The sequence below is a fragment of the Corvus brachyrhynchos genome, unplaced genomic scaffold (assembly GCF_000691975.1).
Source record: "Corvus brachyrhynchos isolate BGI_N302 unplaced genomic scaffold, ASM69197v1 scaffold26, whole genome shotgun sequence".
Taxonomy (NCBI): domain Eukaryota; kingdom Metazoa; phylum Chordata; class Aves; order Passeriformes; family Corvidae; genus Corvus; species Corvus brachyrhynchos.
In genome coordinates, this window is record NW_008239324.1 from 200403 (window position 1) to 210841 (window position 10439).

At 56.5% G+C, this 10439-nt stretch overlaps 1 protein-coding gene across 4 annotated transcripts in view; it reads left to right on the forward strand.

Moving 5' to 3' along the window:
- The window catches only part of LOC103620225 (dual specificity protein phosphatase 22-A), a 12497-nt gene extending 3283 nt beyond the window's left edge, over positions 1–9214 (forward strand). For 2 of the 4 annotated variants that reach the window (XM_008638825.2, XM_017741085.1), the window contains 4 exons: positions 945–994; positions 3572–3646; positions 4020–4191; positions 7910–9214. In XM_008638825.2, coding sequence (XP_008637047.1) covers positions 945–994; positions 3572–3646; positions 4020–4191; positions 7910–8116 — 504 coding nt within the window. In that variant the 3' untranslated portion in view covers positions 8117–9214. Of the gene's footprint in view, positions 1–944; positions 995–1327; positions 1809–2004; positions 2975–3571; positions 3647–4019; positions 4192–7909 lie in introns of those variants that run through there. The other 2 variants (XM_017741084.1, XM_017741086.1) reach the window with 2 other exon arrangements.
- Positions 9215–10439: the final 1225 nt, after the last annotated feature.

Below are 10439 nucleotides of genomic sequence, written 5' to 3' on the forward strand. Positions count from 1 at the left end.
CCGCCCCGCCCCCCGCCCACGCGTGGCCCCGCTCCGCCCGGCGGGATGGGGACGCCCGGCCCCGCGGGGAACGGGGAGCCGCTGGATTAATGCGGGATTGAGGGGGTGTGGGTCGGGGTTTGGGGTGGGTTGAGGTCGTTTTGGTTGCTCCACGGTGGGTTTGATGGCGTGGTGGCTCTTCCCGGTGTGGCGAGGTTGGGATGGCAGCCGGCACGGATGGAGCTGTGCATGGGATGTGGGAAATCCACGCTCATCCTTGCAGCAGGGGTCATTCCAGCGCAGAATTATCCCTTTTCCCATCCTTCTCCGCCCCTCCCCTCCTTAAATAATCCGCTTTTCCCAGCCTCCTGGGCTGGAGGGTGGTCCGTGGGGTCGGGCTGCCTGCGCCAGGAGGGAGCTGATGGAGATGGGGCAATCCCTGGCGCTCTGGCTGCGGGGTTTTCCCCCCGTTTTGCTAAGAAAGGATTAAAAAAAAAAACCCAACCCCCAGATAAAAAGGATCTAAATTTAGCTGCGAACAGGGAGGATCGAGGAAGCGATGTTTTAAGGAGAGGAAAGTAATCTGACCTAGGCCAGCAGGCAGCAGATGATTTATGGGGTATTAAAAGCACGGGGAGGAAATAACTCATTGATGAGAGTGGCTTTGTCAGTGCGTGGTCACACACATCTTCCTGGTGGAGTTTGGGGCCTGGAAAAGGGCTGGCTCTGGGTTTGGGGGTTCCTGAGTGTTGTAGTTGTCCCCACAGCCTGGCCTGTCCTCTGGGACTGAGAGGAAATCGCCCGGGATGGGATGGATGCAGCCATCCATCGGAGTGGAGCAAACCCCAAAGCGGTTTCCAGCTTTCTTCTCCCCTCAGGGTCAGCTGAGGAAGGGAAAAAAAAAGAGAAATGGAGATTTAATGCTTCTTGGAGGTATTTTATTGCTATTTAATTCTGTATTACAGGACATGACCTATCTGTGTATCTCGGCCTCGGATTCATCCAGTGAAAACCTGTAAGTTATTTCCCATCCTTTTTTCCTGTTGGTCAATAAAAGCTCAGGTTCTGCAGGATGAAGGTTTAGTCCATCCATGCTGTGAAATTTCTGAGCTTCCCAGAAGCTGGGGTTCATTTTTTGTGTGGTAAATAACACTTTAGGGCTTAAAATCCATTTTTAATGTGTGTTTGCAGTCAGGAAATTTGATTTTTCATCACATTTCAGAATTATTCTGCTGGGCAGGGTTGAAAATTGGAGTGTTGGAAAGACGATTTGTGTCAGGCATTTTTGTTTTGGAAAGAGAAATACGGCATTTATTAAAACACACATTTTTTTTTTCACCATCTAAAGCACAGATGCTTGGAATGATCTTTTGGAGATGAAGCTGCTGAGAGGAGCTGGGAGGAATTCCCAGGATTTTGTGGGATGCTGCTGCTTTGGGTGCTGGGCATCCAATAAATCATCCATTTGCACCAGCAAATTGGCAAATCCACGGGATTTTTTTCTCCAATCAAACCCTAAAAAGCATAAAAACTTAATTCCCAGGGCCCAGACTGAGCCCTGCCTGTGGAGGTGCTGGTTTTTCCAGCATCCTTGGGAGCAGCCGTGCCCGGGGGTGGAATTCTGCTTGCTCATGCTGCTGCTGAGCGGAAAGAGAAGCTTTACAAGAAAACCCTGCCTCAGCAAGAACTGGGATTTTTCGCTGTTAATTTTTTTTTTCCACTTCGCTCATTTCTTTGCGTTTGTGGCATCTCTACGAAAGGGGAAAAAAAAAAATAAAGGGAGGGGGAAAAAAAGATAAGGCTGCCTGCAGGAAGGAAGAGTTATTCAAGAAACTATTTTCTGCTTGTCAGTTTGTGCCTTGGATTTCACAATCCTGGTGAACTTAGTGTCCTGCTTGTGATTCGGGCTCTCAGCGCTGCCATTCCACTCCCTGATCCCACACTTTGAGGCTGGAAAAGCACAGGCAGAGCTTTCCCACTGGGAAAAACACCCCTGGAGTGGGTGAGGATGGATGGGGAGCTAAAATCCTTTGGGATGGGTTGGGAGAGGGATGCAGGCTGGAGGCACGAGCATCGTGTCCTTGTGGCATGGGACATTCCGGCGGCTCCTACCGAGGGGCTGGAGGGCAGGATTGGGATCTGGAGAGCTCGGAGCTGTGTGGGCAGCACCTGCAGGCCTGGGGGGATGTTGGTAGCTCCGTGAAGATCAGCAGGGCCAGCAGGGAAATCCCCTGGGACAGGCTTTAGGCAGGGGAAATCCTCCCAAAGGGTGATGCTCCGTTTGCTGTGGTGCTGGAGGAGCCTTGCACTGACAGCTCCTCCCAGGAATGAGAGGCTCAGTATTTTTAGCCTGACCGCAGTGTCAGAGACTCCCTCATCTCTCCTGCTCTTCCTGGGAAGCAGAACCCGCTCCTATTCCTGAATAAATTCATCCTTGTTTGCCTCCCTGGAAGGTGCCAAGCCCAGCGCTCCCAGGGCACCCTTCTCCATGGGCTAGCAGGGATGGAGGAGATTCTGGAGGGTTCCCAGAGGGACACCAGCTCCCTTGGCAAGGGGCACAGTGGGAATAACCGTGGGAGGTCATGCTTTGGTTTCTGAGAAATCCGGAAGGCTGCGTGGGTGCACGCCCACCCCGTCACGCGGAGGCAGAGGAAGTCCGGCGCCGGAGCAGAGGTGCTGCCAAAGGGACCCTCTTCTCCTCCTGGAAAACCCAGGCCTGGGTGCTCAGGGAGGCCACCAGCAGCACAAGTGACCAGAATCAGGTTTTCTGCCTCAAAACTGCCCCAGGGCTCGGTGTGATGCTGGCAGCGGGGAGGGATGGGCAGGTTTCATTGGAAGGAGAGGAATACCTGGCTCAGCGTGGGATCTCAGCAGGACAACAGCTCCTGGAATCCCAGCCAGGGATGAGCTGGAGGGATGGGTCTCACCAGAGCCTGCCACAAACACCCAGCTCTGCCCACTCAGTACACATGGAATTAGTTATCCTGTTTTCCAGGTGTGGAAGCCCGGGCTCCCACCTGCCCCGTTTTGCTGCAAAATGCTCCCTTTCCCATTCTCCCTTTCCCATTCTCCCTTTCCCTCCCTCCCTTTTCCATTCTCCCTTTCCTTTCCTCCCTTTCCTTTCCTCCCTTTCCTTTCCTCCCTTTCCCATCCTCCCTTTCCCATCTCCCTTTCCCACTCTCCCTTTCCCATCCTCCCTTTCTTTCCCACTGGCATCTCTCCATCTTTCCCTGGGAGGGAAGCAGGTGTTTTTGGCACTGTTTGGGAGTGAGGGGTGAGGCAGGAGAACTGGGAGAGTTCGTGTCCCTTGAGCACGAGGTGACACCTTTCCCTGCTGGCCGTGCCCCTGGGGCTGAGCTGGTGGCATCACCCTCATTCCTTGATCCCTCAGGAAGCAGGAAATGCCCCGGGAAATCTCCCAGGTCATTCCCTTCACTTGGCAGCGGCAGGATCTCTGCTCCCACCCCACGCTGGTAGCCCCAGGGTGGTGGGAAGTCCTTGGGAGTGACGCTGGTGCTGTTTTCAGGGTGTCCCAGTGCCCTGCAGGGACTGGCAGCCCTTCCCTCCTCACCTCCTGCCCCTCTCCCCACAGGCTGCAGCATTTTAAGGAGTGCATCCAGTTCATCCACGAGTGCCGGCTCGGAGGGGGAGGCTGCCTGGTGCACTGGTGAGAGCTGCTGTGACCCCCTCAGGCCCCATCCATCCCCTGGGAGCTGGGGGTGGGCTCCCAGAAAGTGTCCTTGGTGTGGGACATCACTGGGGAAGGGCAGGAAGGAGAGGAGGAGGCACGGAACAGCGGGAGTGCCGTGGGAAGGTGCCCACCTCTGGCTCCACAGGGATGGGTGCTCCTTGCACTGACCACCTGAGCATCCAAGCCGTGGGACAGGCTTGAGGAGGGGACAGGGGGGTCACAGCAGTGGTGAGAGAGCTCCTTACCCCCTCCCAATCCATGCCTGCCAGCGCCCCAGCGAGGGAACCTCCATCCCACGGGTGATGCCCGCGGGATCCTCTCCCTGACGCGGCTCCCTGGGCCGTTCCAGCCTGGCCGGGGTGTCCCGCAGCACCACCATCCTGGTGGCCTACCTGATGACGGTGACAGAGCTGGGCTGGCAGAGCTGCCTGGCTGCCACCAAGGCCGTGCGCTCCTACGCCAGCCCCAACGCCGGGTTCCAGCAGCAGCTGCAGGAATACGAGAGGACCCTGCTCCGGGAGGTAAAGTCCCCTTGGATACATTTTGGAGGGGTTTGCAACCAGGTGCAGCTCCTTTGCATGCAGCTCTCTGTTTGTCCCAGCTGGATTTTGGGAATGTCATTGATTACCTGGGGATTTGGGGGTTTGCACGCAAAAAAAAAAAAAAGGAAAATAAATTTTTAAGAAGTGCCTCGATATTATGTGAGCGCACTTCAAAAAGCTCTGGAAAACCCTAAACCCTAAACTAGAAAACCCTAAACTTGCAAGCATGAGTTAGGACACAGCGGGAGGGATGGGAGAGCAGTTTGTCCCTTGGGAACCTTAGGAAGGAGCTGGGCCAATTTCCAGGAATGCAGCACGGCGGGAGCTGGAGGCGAAGAGGGGGAGTGGAGAGGGAGGAAGGCTCTTGTGAGGAGTTTCGGGATGTCTGGGCACGCTTGGATGTGCCAGGGCTCCCTGTGCCAGCCTGCAGAGGCAGGTGACAGGTGGGAGCAAGTGTGGGTGGAGAAATCTCCAATCTTTCCTCCCCAAAATGAGATGGAGCAGCAGATTTTGGGAGAGCAGAAGCTCGGGCTGGATGGGTTCCCATCCGTGCAGGGGAGGGAGGATGGAGCAGAGCCCAGCAGGATTCCAGCAGCTGGGATGACAGTGGCACGTTCAACTGGGAGCAGAGATCAGAGCTGCACTTTTGACCTGGAAAGCCTCTGAAAGCAGAGGAAAAGGCCTTGAAAGGCAGAGGGAAAGGCCTTAAAAAGCAAAGGAAAAGGCCTTTAAAAGCACAGCTCCCACCTGGCTCTCCGGCTGCCTCCAGCCTCCCACTCTGGACTCTGCTCCTTCACCCATCCCTGGGGTCCCAAACTTCACCTGGGACACAGCTGGACCTCTGCAAGGAAAGGGGAGCCGTGGAAAAGAGGTGTGCCAGGGATGTCACCGCCCATGTCACCCCTGGACTCGGCACCATCCCTGGAGGCAGAGCCCCCCACCCTCTGCAGCCCCGAGCATCCTGCGATGGCCCCGTGACAGACAGGACCCTGAGGTCCCTCCGGCCCTGCCGAGCCCTTGCAGGGAATTCCTGTCCTCCCAGGAGGGAGCAGGGACAGCACGAGGCACTGGCCCAAAGGCCAGCCCCTTCCCCAGCCCCAAGTTCCCTTCCCCGGCTGCGGCGGGCGCTGTCACATGAGGGATGTGGCTGTGCCCCGTTATCACCAGCTTGCAGAAACGCCTGTGGAGGGGGGTGGAAAATGCTCCAAGGGATTACAAAACACCCCAGGGGCTGGAGATTCCCTGCGGGGCTTCCCCTGGCTGGGCCAGCTCTCCCTGGCCCTTCCCACACTCTGGCTGCATCCCCGCACAGGCCCTGCTCTGGGGTTTGCTCATCCCAGTTATTCCTCCTGCTCCCAGCATCCAGACTGGGCTCAATGGTCACCACGCTTTCCTCCCTATCCCTTGGAAGCTGCTTTTCCATCACCTCCCAAGTTTTGCCAGTGGCTTTGCAATGCTTTCCCTGAAATACCCGAGGCACAGCCAAGGGTGGAGGCACTTGGATGTGTTTTCTTGACCGTGGGATTTAGCAAGAGCTGCCTTTTCCTTGAAACTCCCACTCCGTGATGACAGCACTGGGGAGGGAATGGCCCTTGGGGGTGGAAAAGCCTCAAACCTTGCTGCTTGAAACCTGTGAGGAAGCAGGTTGGTCCTTCTGGGCACCTCCTCAGGCTGTGGTGCCTCAGTTTCCTTCATCCCAGGGAGCTCAGACGGGAGCATGAGAGGAAGGAATGGGGAAGATGCTCCCTGGGACTGCCCAGCCTCGCTGCTGGAGCGTGCAGCTGCGGTTTCAAGCTGGCAAATGGGGCTTCTCTGGGCTGGAGGGATAAAGAAGGAAGGAAGGGACCAAGAGCAGCAGCAGGAGGATGGGTAAGGTTAGAAAAGGAAGTCAGCAGGCACAGACAAGACAGTGTGGATGTGACAGAGCGCACACATGGGCACTCTGGTGACAGATCCGTGCCCTGTGGTACTGGCACAACATGGCCAGGCTGCCTTTCTCCCCCTGGTGCCATCCTAGATGGGCTGGGTGCTCCTGGCCTGGGAGAGAGAGGGAGGAGGAGGAGGGCAGTGGGTTGGTGGTCTGTGCTGGAGGAAACGGGCTGGAACCACTTCTTGCTCTGGCTTTAAAAGGAAATGCCTGGCAGCTTCCCCCATCTCCCACCCACTCCTTCCCTCCTCCCTGGGTGGTGGGATCCAGCTCCGAGCCTGGGTGCTGAGCCTTGGTGGGTGCCAGGCAGCTCTTCCCATGGAGCTTCATCCCTCTGCATGGTTTCCATGGAAGGGATGTTCCCCCCATGAGATCCTGGTGTGGATTCTTGTCCCAAATCCTGTCCCAAACCCTTTGGGTCTCACTTCCCAGGGGTTGTTTCCTAGCAAGGAGTACAGGTCTGGCTCTGGGGGAGCGCCCTGAGCACGGGATCTTCCTGCTGGCAGGTGGCAGTTGTGTAACAGCCGTGGCGAGTCCTGCTGTGGGACGGAGTGAATTTGGGAAATCCAGACATTCCCACTGGAAATCCCCCCTGCCCCAGCTGATTTTCCCTGGCTGCAGGAGAGGGGGATACCACCAGGGTCAGTCTCAGGCTTTTTTGCCCTTGTGGCTCATCCAGTGCTGAGCTGCCAATCCTGCTGTCCTGCATCCCGAACTTTTCCTGCGAACTTGGTGGCTAGTGCCCATTTGGGAAGCCGAATCCACAGCAAAGGCACCTCATCCAAGGGGTGCCAAGCTCATGGGAGCTGCTTCCATCTCCCTCTGGATCCCCTAGCTGAATCCCATCCTGTCCCTGTGCCACCCCATCCCAGGGCTCCCATGCTCGGTCCCTCTCTGCACCCTTTGCACCCACGGGTGCCCTCCATCCTTTTCCCGAGGTGTTTGCTGTTGCTGGGTGTGCTCCTACCACTCATCCCAGTAATTCCTAGCTGGAGCAGCAGGTTCCCAGCTCCTCAGGGAGCTGGCAGAGCTCTGGTTGTTCCCTACAAGCCCTGGGCAGCCGGAATGGTGAATCCTGGCACAGCTGCCCCTTCCTGCCCACGCTCCTCGGTGCTGCAATTTGGGACTGTCTGGCTCTTTCCTCATCCCAGCAGTAACGGGAACAGTTTCTCTGGACCATCCCTTCCTTCCCAGCCACCTCCAGGCCTCAGCCTGCTTCCAGCTGGCCCCTGGCCACCGGGATACTCCTGCCTCGGGAGCAGTCGGGATGAGGGGGATGAGAAGTTCCCCACAACCTCCCGGTGGTGAGCGAGGTGCTCTGACAACAAACCTGCCCCACCTTGCAAGGGCCATCTCGGCGGGGGGGGAAAGCTTCGGGAAGCATTCCTTACGGGAATTCAGGCACACGAGGAACAGCAGCAGCTTCTTGGCAAGCAGAAATAAATAAAGCTGCTGTCCCAGCTGCAGCCACTGCGGGAAGCTGAGGGTGCTGCCAGCTCTGTGCCGGGCTGGGGATGTGGGGAGTGCTGGGATGGGGGGGATCCACAGCATCCGTGGTGAGATGAGTGTGAGCTCCGGTGGGATTGGGACCTTCCTGCGTGCTGGATGTGCCTGGGGATCCCCCGGCCTCGCCTGAGGCTGCGGAGGGCTGGGAATGCTGCAGGAATTGCTTGGCTCCCTGCTTTTCACTGGAGCTGTAGCAGCCTTGCTCTCTCTCTGGGGGGTCTCTCAGCCTTTTCAGGTGACCCTGACAACCTTTTTTCCTGGCAGTACCGCGCCTGGATCCGCCGGGATTACGGCAGGAACCCCTTCCAGGACCAGGAGGAGCTGCAGTGCTTGCTGGGCCAGCAGCACGAGGGGCAGAAGGAGCAGCAGCTGGGGAGCAGGGATTGCTCCTGGCTCCGCTCCCCAGCTCCCACCTTCCCTCCTCCCTGCCACGCAGGTGGCACCGGTGGCAGCAGATGGATGAACAGATAAGCAGCCGGCTGTTCCCCGGCAGGCGCTGGCCCTGGGGCTTGGAAAACTCAGTTTTCCCTTTGCCAAGCACCCCCAGGGATTCAAGTCTAGGGCAGAAATCCGCCAGCACCAGCGTGGGCTCCAGGCTTGGAGCGGGGGGGGCAGGACTCACGGAGCTCCCCATCAGCTGCCAGCTCCAGTTTGTGGGTGACAGTGTCCTGCTCTGACCCATTCCCCCTTTCCCAATGGATTAGAGCCGCTTTTCCACCCTCGGAGCAGCAGCCAGCCCCGTCCCTCTCTCCTCATTACAATACCTGGGCGCTCCTCTGGCAGGGCATGGGAATGGTGCTGCCGACCTTGGAAATCCAAGGTGGGGGGAGATGGAGAGAGGCCGCCTTGTCCTCTGTTTCCCTGAGGAAGGAGGGATGAATGTTGGGATGTAGGGGTGCTGCTGAGCCTCGGCCAGCACCCAGTGGGATGGGGAGAGAGGCTGGAGGCTCTCTGGGGCTGCCCCTTGCTGTGCATGGAGTTTCCCAGTCCAGCCTGGTCCTAGGCAGGTGAATATCTGGCATTTTCCTTATCCCAACCCCAGGGAGGGGGAAAATCCAGTGGTGCCTGTCCCACTGCCTCCATCCCTGGAGCCAGAGTGGTTTTGGGTTTGCCCTGAGCCCCATCTGAATGTCCCCGCTTGCCAAAGATGCCAAAAGCTTGGTTGGACTCACTCAACCCACGGACCAATTTAACTCTGTCCCTCTCCAAAAACCTTTTTAATACCTAAAACCCATGGTCACGCCCAGTTTTTCATCCCAAGCTCGTGCTGTGCTTTTCCAGAGCTTCCTTTGGCAGGAATCCCCCCATCTGCCTTACAAGGAGGGTCCCATGCCATGGATTCAGCCCTTCTGCACGGAAACCTTCAACCCTTCCGTGCCATCTCGGCCTTTCGCCATAAATACCTTGTTTGTCCACTCAGAAACATCTGTTCTGCAATTCCTTCTAAGAAAAAAGGGATTCAAAACATTTCTAGGAATTCTCTCAATGAAGATTTCTGGGTACTCATCATGTGACAGCACCAGGGGTGACTGGCCCAGCTCCTAATAAAGAAGAGAGTGACTAAAATCACGAGGGTGCCTGGACTTGATTTGTTCCTGGTGGGAATACAGAGATGGACTGAAATGACCACCCTGCTTCCCATTTTCTTGGTGAGAACCACCAGCAAAACGAAAAGATTTCAATATTCAGTGTTTATCCATGACGTGTAGAATTCCAGGGGGAAGAAAAACGGGGACTTTTCCCATTTTTTAGGTGGAGAAAAGGGTCCCTGTGGCTGTTACTCCACATGGAAGTAATGCCATGCGTGGGAAAGCAATGAATGGGATCAAGGCTGTTGGTGGAGGGGGCTGAGTGAGCGAACGGGATCAATGCTGGATTTAAAGCCCCCGTTATCATTTTAGGAAGCAGAAAAATGGAACTTGCACGCAGGAAGAGAAAAGAGAAGAAAGTGGGAGTTAATAGGAAGTCATTGGAGATGGGTGATAAGCAGAGATTGGCTTTGCCCGAGGTGTGATAACCTCCACAGCCCGGCGGGCCCTGCCCCTCCCGGGGTTCAGACATTCCCCAGGGAACCACGGCACCAAAGCAAAACCTGGGAAAATCCCCCCAGTTTGGGCAATCACAGGGAATGATTCCCCAGAGCAGCAGCACCCTCCATGCACCAGCGCCACCAGCGACATCGGTGCCCAAAAAGCTCCCCCCATCCCAAATTTCCCTGGATTTGCGGGGTATCCCAGGTGAATAAATCTATTTTTCCACTTTATTTCTCCATCAGTGGTGGCTTTAGGAATTCTGGGAGCCGGGAGGCAAACCCTGAACAGGTAAAACCGGGCTGATTTCAACTTCTTCCTGCATTCCAAGAGCACCTCACGCTTGGCTGCTCGGCTCTGCTGTCCCACATCAGCCTTCCCGAAATCCTGGTGCCTCTGGCAACGGGGAAACGGCTCTGCTGAAGCCTGGCTGAGCTTCCCAGGGTGCTGCTAACACAGGGAAATCCTTCACAACAAATTCCTGGCCCTGCTGGCATCCTCATCTTCCCTTCCCAGCAGCAAGCAGGGCTGTGAGGCGTCTCCCAGCCTACTCCAAGTGCCTGAAACCCCATTTTAAGTGGTTGAATATTTTATCCTCGCCCCAGGGAATTTAGATTTACCTTTCCACGCTGCCTATGAAGCTGCAGAGCCGAAATGGAGCTGGGAATGATGAAGTCACCCCTCTCCATCGCAATGAATCTCCAGGTCTCTGGTCTCCAAAGGACATGGAGTTTGGTTGTGTGAAGACCCTTTAAAATATCACA